We start from the raw sequence: 7220 nt of genomic DNA, 5'->3' as shown, positions 1-7220 counted from the left end.
TTCCCCTGCCCTGTCTGCTGCTCTACTTTCTGCTCCCTGCCCTATCTGTTGCTGCGTTGCTGGTCCCCATGTGCCACACACAGAGCATGCCCCGGTCACTTGTGGCATAATCCAAAACCCACTGACGTCAACAACGTTCCCAGCACTTGAGTTCAAGCCAAGTCCCCGTATCAACGTTATCCTACCCAAAGGCTATGAAGCGCTCTGCAACCCCTTCCCTGGAAGGCCAAACAAGGTAGCTCACGTGGATCTGAGGTTGCCAACTCTGACTCTTTTTCGGGAGGTTTTATTACATGATGCAAGGACATTAAAGACTGATCTACTGTCCTGTGCTCAGGAAGTCAAATGCACATGACTACCACATTTTAAAAACCCACTGGACTACTGTATAAATTGCATCCAACATTTAATATTTATTTTAACAGATGCCCTATCCTTTATCTCCTGGGTGACTCTCAGCAGTCTCCTGAAGATTTATATCTAATTCCTGGAGGGCAATCCCTACATGGATCCCATCATTTTATGAGCAATATTTCCTTTTCTAAGAGCATCCCTCATCCAGGGGCCTGGGCTGAAGCCCACAGCAACCCATGGAAAAAATCTCAGGGGGCTTTCAATCAGGTCCCTTTCTTGCCAACACTTCTGGGGAAGGTACGGAGGCCCTTTGGAGAGCAGGGAGATGCGACTAGGGTCAGGGTTGACTCCAGCTGCAAGGGGTGACACCGAAGGCTGGGAAAGGGCAATGGGAAGACGTCACAATGCATTTCCCTTCTGTGCTATTCAGCATGGAGATCCCTCCCCATCCAGCAGCGTTGGACTGAGGTTGCTACATGGGCATTCTCATTTGCATCCTCACTGGGGTTCCCGGCATATACTGCTCACCTTGCTGCCTTTGGGCCCGTCAGCTCCAGGAAGTCCCTGCAGAGGAAGAAAGCTGAGAACTTGGTTTGCAGACCCTTGGCTGGGCTCTGCTGTCCCGTACCACACGGGTAGACCTCAAGGCACGCCGCAGAGATTTCAAAGGGGGCTCCATGCTGGTGAGAAGAACTGGGCAGAAGCACTAAGTGCCCTGGTGAGCTCTCGCTGGGTCTTGCCCCACGTGGAGGGAACCCGGCACCCATGAGGAAAGCCCTCCTCCCCACCTGGGCTCAGACCTTCAGTCTTGGGTCCATGACCCAGGCAGCCCGTAACCTGCTCTAGGGCTATAGGCGTGACGAGGACAGACGGGACGTGCCCTCCCATCCCTGACTACAGTATGCTCCGAATTTAAGCGCCGAAGATCACCTGTTTTCCCAGGGGCCCGGGGAGTCCAGCTGGCCCAGCAAAGCCATTCCTGCCTCTCTTCCCGCGATCTCCCTTCAAAGAGAAATGCTGTTAGGAAGGAGATAGGGTTGGTGGCATTGCCCCAGACCTCCAGAGAGGGAAGGGGCATCTCTCTATCTTCCCCCGCAGACTTCTGGAGCGGGGGGTGGGACCTGCAGCACTGAATGATTTGGGCACTAGAAGAAGCTTATAGTAAGGGCAACCATGCAGTGGTTTGGGCTCTTCATGTCCTTAACTGGCACTAGTGCCCCTGGCACACGCCAGGGTAGAGTTGGCCTGAGGAACAGGCCTGCAGTAAGCACATCGGTGGTGAGAGGGGTGGTGGGGAGGGGGACACAGTTTGCTTTTGCTGAGCTTGTGGCATAAGACTCGATTCAGATGCTTCACATCCCCTTCGCGGGGACTCAGTGCCTGCGGCTGCTCTCAGCACCTCCTGAGAAGAGGCAAGGAGCATCGTGCCCTCCGCGGCGCTGCCAAGAATGAACCCTCCTCGTGCGTCATCCTGCCACCCCCAGTCAGCCTGGTCTGTGCCCTGCAAGCGTCGTGCATGGTGGGAAGCCTGAGTCGGCTCAGCTTGGGTCAGGGCGACACAACCACTGCCCGGAGAGTCCCAGCATCAGGACGTGCCTGGAGAACAGCTCTGCTTCCTGATTTCTTGCAGAGAGGCCGAGGGTGGCCTTCAGGACCGCATCTCCCTCTTCCCATAGGGGCCCTTCCTTCAGTCATCCCAAAGAGCCCCAGATGTAATGCCTCTCCCCCCATGCACCCCTCTGCACTGCTTTCTCATGTGCATGCACAGTCCAGCCCCTGTCACACGTGCCCTACCTTTCGCCCGGGCGTTCCCGGCAGCCCCAGGGCTCCTCTGTCCCCTTGTGATCCTGGGATCCCTGGATTGCCATGGATGCCCTGGATGCCTTGTGCCCCTGTAGGCCCTGGTGCCCCAGGCTCGCCCTGTTGCAAAGAAACCATACAGATGCAGTCACAATGTGCGTGGCAAGCAGCACCAGCCAGCTGGCTGTCTGGCAGCCTTCACTCCCTTTTCATCTGCTGGGTCATGGTGGGTTTGCTTCCTGTCCTTACCTGGCGCTACAGCCCGTGGCATGTGCCAGGGACGGGGTTGGTGGGCATCTCTCTGAGCACCGCTGGCAGGGCAGACCTGCTCCACCCCAGCTACTCCGGTCCCAGGTTCCCCATAAGTAGGGACCTACTTAACTCGTGGCTTTGTTCCGTTTCGTGGGCATTTTGTGGCAGCTCCGCCCCTGGGTGCTGATTGGTGGGGAGGCCCCGCCCCTCAGCACTCATTGGCAGAAAAGCCCCAGAGAGAGGACGGACAAGGGGGCAGCTGCCATCTTAACTGGTGGCTGCCCTTCATTCAGCCCCATCCCGCAGTGCTCATTGGTGGAGAGGCTGGGGGTGGGGAAGAGGGAGGAAGGGCAGTAGCCACCTTGTCTGCTGCCCCCTTCATGCCACCCCACCATCTGGCGGCTTCCCCCTCCTAGACAGGCTGTGAGACCTGCCTGAGGGAGGGGAGAAAGAATTAAAAACTTATTGTTATTAGGCTTTTATCTTTTGCATAGATTTTGCAGGCAATCCCGCATTTCAGAGTTTCTGTGAAATCCATAAAGCTGTGATTTAGGTAGGTCCCTCCCTACCTATAGGACTCATATACCCCCACTGCCCCAGTGCAGCACCCACCAGTTAAAGTAGCCCCAGTGCCACACACACCTTCCCCAAAGTCAGCCAACAAGCTCAGCTCTGTTATTCCAGGCTGCAGTGCACCCCAACCCTGTGACGCCTGTGACGCACCGACTATCCCAGTCCTGGGGTTTCGTGCTTTGCTAATCTAATTCGCTCCTGCTTCTCCATCATCCTGCTTCTGAAGTGGTTAAATGATCCTTAATCTCCCAACCCAAAGGAGAAAAGGAAACACATCATGTGCTCCCTAGACCCAAACATATTGGCAATCCCACCTTCAAGGGCTTGGCTCTTTTGGTTGTCTATCTTTGCAAGCCCCAGCTACCCTGTGGCAACCTAGGAGGCCGGATCAGGGATGCAGAGAGCCAGCTGAGCCCTCCTTGGGTCATGCCAAAGCAGAATTGACCTCCCGCTCCAAACTGGACAGACACTGACCTTCAGTCCTGGGGGTCCAGCCTGACCAGTGGGGCCTCTAAACCCAACTCCCGGTTCTCCCTATAAACAGAGGGAGGCAGTTAGCTACATTAGCCTGAAGTCAGGCCCCTGGTGCTTCCTGGACACCCACCAGGGACCCCATAGGAAGGGGGACTATCTCTTGCCATGGGTCACGACTATATTAAGGAATAGATGTTATTAAGATTGTTCATGTTTGCGACTTATATTTTGTGATTGAAATGTTGTATTGTGATATTGTAAATAGTGTTATTTAGGGTTTGACCTTGGTTACTGGTTAGCATTCTCTGTGTAAATATTTATATATGATATTTAGTTTTATGTTTTATGTTATAACTTAATAAATTGTATGTAGTTAAGAACTTTGGGCTTGGACTAACTCTATGAAACTATGAAACTATAGAGGAAACTATATATGAAACTCTTGGGCTAACTATGAAACTATAGAGGAAAGAGGGATCTGCTCGAAATTCTGGCATCCCTCTCACAGCACCTCCTCCTGTCTACCCATCCCATCTGACTGAGAATAGGGCACGTCCTAGGGTGTACCCGGGTTACAAACTAAATCAGAGATATATATAGCATAAGCTTTTGTGAGCCCAAGCTCGCTTCATCAGATGCTGTGAAAGGACATGCACAGAGCAGCATATAAACTGGAGAAAGTGGTTTGAATACAAAAGAAAGGAAGGAGGGGCAGTGCTGGGAGAGGCAAATAAGCATGCAAGAAAGGCATCACAAAAACCAATGTAGGTAACGGGATAAGCCCCCGTTTAAGCCATACTTAACACAATCCAGCCTATGGATGATGTCTTGTTCCACAGCGCCCATTCAGGCTGGTTTTTAAAGTTTTGCTCCCCGCTACCCTGTCTCCTCCCTTTTGTATTCAAATCGTTCTCCACTTTGTGCATTGTCCTTGCACAGCACCTGATGAAGTGAGATTGGACTCCCAGACACTTGTGCTACATATATCTCTGATTTAGTCTATAAGGCACATATCTACCCTGTCTTCTCCCTATGGAGACAGGGAAGGGAGATGAAGAGCAAACAGGAAGGCCCCACTCCTTCCACCATGGGCCCGCTAAGATCAATCCAGGCACCTTGCTTTGCCTACAGTTCACACTGAGGAGTATCACGAGGATGGGATCCACACAACCCACAAACCACAATGGACAGAGGGGCGGATGCAAGGCCCCTGCAGTGTGTTGATGGAGGAGAGTTAGCTTTTGTGCTCATGGCAGGACATAACTACAAGGAGAAAATAAGCAGCTCTAGCTTGGTGAAAACCCAAGAGATGCCAATAGGTAACAGTCAATCTTTTAACGCATGCTGCATTGCCAAGCTGGGCACCTGACAAGCAGGTGGGGATGCATGGAGAAGGGCTAGGAGTAGGACAGCGACATGTGAAGGCCAGACAGCAGCCTACGCAGAAGAGTTGCTAACACTGGTACCAAAGTCATCTTTTACCTTTTGACCATTTTCACCTCTGCTTCCTTTGGTGCCCTAGAAAACAAAAAGAGAGCTGGGAAGCCTCTGCTTGCCCACAGGGAGAAGGATGTGGCTTGTATGGGGCCCTGGGTCAGGTCGGAGATTTCCATGCAGTCCACAAGCTGCACAGAGGATCTCTAGGTGACCGAGGATCTCTAGCTGGGGTTGAGGCACTTGCTTTTGAGGCACAAAGGGATGGTCATGGGCTAAAAGGGACAAACTGCACAGACTGACCAATCCTTAGTCTTTATCTTGACTCTGGGCCACCCCTAAATGCTGGATGCCCATACTCAGACTAAGAAACTTCTGCTCTTCCTCTAGATCCAGGCTCACCTTCTCTCCAGGCTCGCCCAGCTCCCCAGGCTCCCCCTGCAAACAAAAAGCACCAGGTCACACAGCCACCTGGTCCTCCCTCATCTCCTTCATTAGGAGCTCCCACATTACCAAGGCACTCATGGTTGTGACCATTTAAAGGTGCAGTACCACACAAGCCCCTTGGAGGCTCAGAATTTCTTCCCGAGACACTTGTGCAATGACACGTCCTTGACTGTAGCCACAGACCCTGCCATCCTGGCTGCTTTGTCCACCCACTCACGGCCTGGATGCAAATGATGCAGAGACTCATATCAGTCCATTTTCATGGACAAGTGACTTCATGCATCAATTAAGAGCCTGGTCTGGGGCTGTCTATCACAAGGGATTGGTGGGACCTGCTGTGTGACCCCTACCCCCACTGCCTCGCCACCCCAGACCGTAATCTCTTGCAGTCTGCAGTCATCTGGCATACAATGCAAAGTCTGGCACATGCCTTGGAGTGGACAGCCGCCCTTTCTGCTAGCTCCTAGCCCTGACTGATAACCCCATCTGTCTTCCCTTGACGTCAATGCACATTTTAATATTTCCAAATAGCTTATCTGCTTAACAGCAGATTAAAAAGAGAACAGCATCTTCTTGGGAGCACTTCAGTCATCAGGGCAACGACCACAGTCCATCCCACATGAGTCACACTGCCAGGCCCAATTTCCTGCTGCTCTAGACCCCCCCACCGGCAGCCATTGCCACACCTGCAAAGCAAGCGTGACACATGACACATCTGTGTGACACATGACACGTCTGTGTCTGGGAGCATTTCACTCCTACTTGGACCATGTGAAAGGCACAAGGTGGTGGGGCATCTGGCTTGATGTAGGAGCATATTGAGATGACCATTTTGGGGTCCAGCTCAATGGGCTTCTGTAGCTCAAGACAGGCAGGAGTCAGGGAGACACCGGGTCTCTGGGGACTGGTGAGAACATCCATCGTGAAGATGGGGAGTGGGGAGAGAAGAGGAACCTGCCTAAGGAGGGGACTGAAGAGGAAGAGGAGTCCAGCAGGTGACCAAGGGTGGCCACAGGATCCAAAGTATTGATGGCCCCATGCAGAGAACTCACGTAACTTGTTGGGGAGTCCCGAACACCCTTCACCCCTTTTTTGCTGTGCTCGGTGTGTCACTATATTCCTCCACAGATACTCTGATCCCAGACATGGTTCAGTCTGAATCACAATGTTAAGCACGCGAGAGAAGCTCACTTGAAGCGTCTATGAAACTATGACTGCAAGGGGCATTTTCAAGTGAGCTGACATGCACGGGCAGTGATCACACCCAACGCCAGAGAAAAGCCATGCTCAAAATCCATGCCGCAGTTTCCCTGCTCCCTACTCAGTTGGCCAAGAGAGTATAACCTCAGAGAAAAGGGTGCAAATACAGACATTTGAACCTGAACTGTAGAAAAGTCCTCCACACAAGGGCATAGGAGTCTAGACCTTGCCTCAAAGCACGAGGACAGATTTGGAGGGGCCTGAGCTCTCACCACCTGGTAGTGAGGATGTCTGTGTATTTTCTGCAGGATGCAGCTGCTCTTGGCAATGTTGCCTGCCTGATAATAGCCCAGTAAACCAGGGTATAGTTTGGAGGAACTGGCTTCAGCTTCTCTTGCACTTCTCTTGTATAAAAATTTGCTTGTACATCTCTTGTATAAAAGAAAGGCCCCAGCGTCATGCTGGGTGTAACAGGCTGAGCCACCCAAAAGAAGCTGTACACGGTGCACAGGCAGCCCCGGCAGAGCCGAGAAGAAAACCATTATCCCACTATGCAAGAACTAGCATAGTGGGATGGAGGGCAGCTCTTCCCCTGGTCCCGGGGTTGCCCTTGTTGCAAGGGCAGCCTCATGCACTCCACCCCCTTGCTGCACCCGCAGTGTGGGCAGCCTGACTCCCTCCTCCCC

General features: G+C 52.6%; 1 protein-coding gene across 1 annotated transcript in view; it reads right to left on the bottom strand.

Moving 5' to 3' along the window:
- LOC109292083 (collagen alpha-1(VII) chain-like) overlaps positions 1 to 7220 on the bottom strand; it is a 262997-nt gene that overhangs the window by 76955 nt on the left and 178822 nt on the right. Inside the window, 6 exon segments of the mRNA XM_019509339.1 lie at positions 883 to 918; positions 1285 to 1356; positions 2149 to 2274; positions 3454 to 3513; positions 4936 to 4971; positions 5290 to 5325. Coding sequence (XP_019364884.1) covers positions 883 to 918; positions 1285 to 1356; positions 2149 to 2274; positions 3454 to 3513; positions 4936 to 4971; positions 5290 to 5325 — 366 coding nt within the window.

Source organism: Gavialis gangeticus, unplaced genomic scaffold, assembly GCF_001723915.1.
Source record: "Gavialis gangeticus isolate Ggan-Ray unplaced genomic scaffold, GavGan_comp1, whole genome shotgun sequence".
NCBI classification, from domain to species: Eukaryota; Metazoa; Chordata; order Crocodylia; family Gavialidae; genus Gavialis; species Gavialis gangeticus.
Note: the sequence above shows the minus strand (reverse complement) of the source record. Positions and strands in the feature narration are given on the sequence as shown.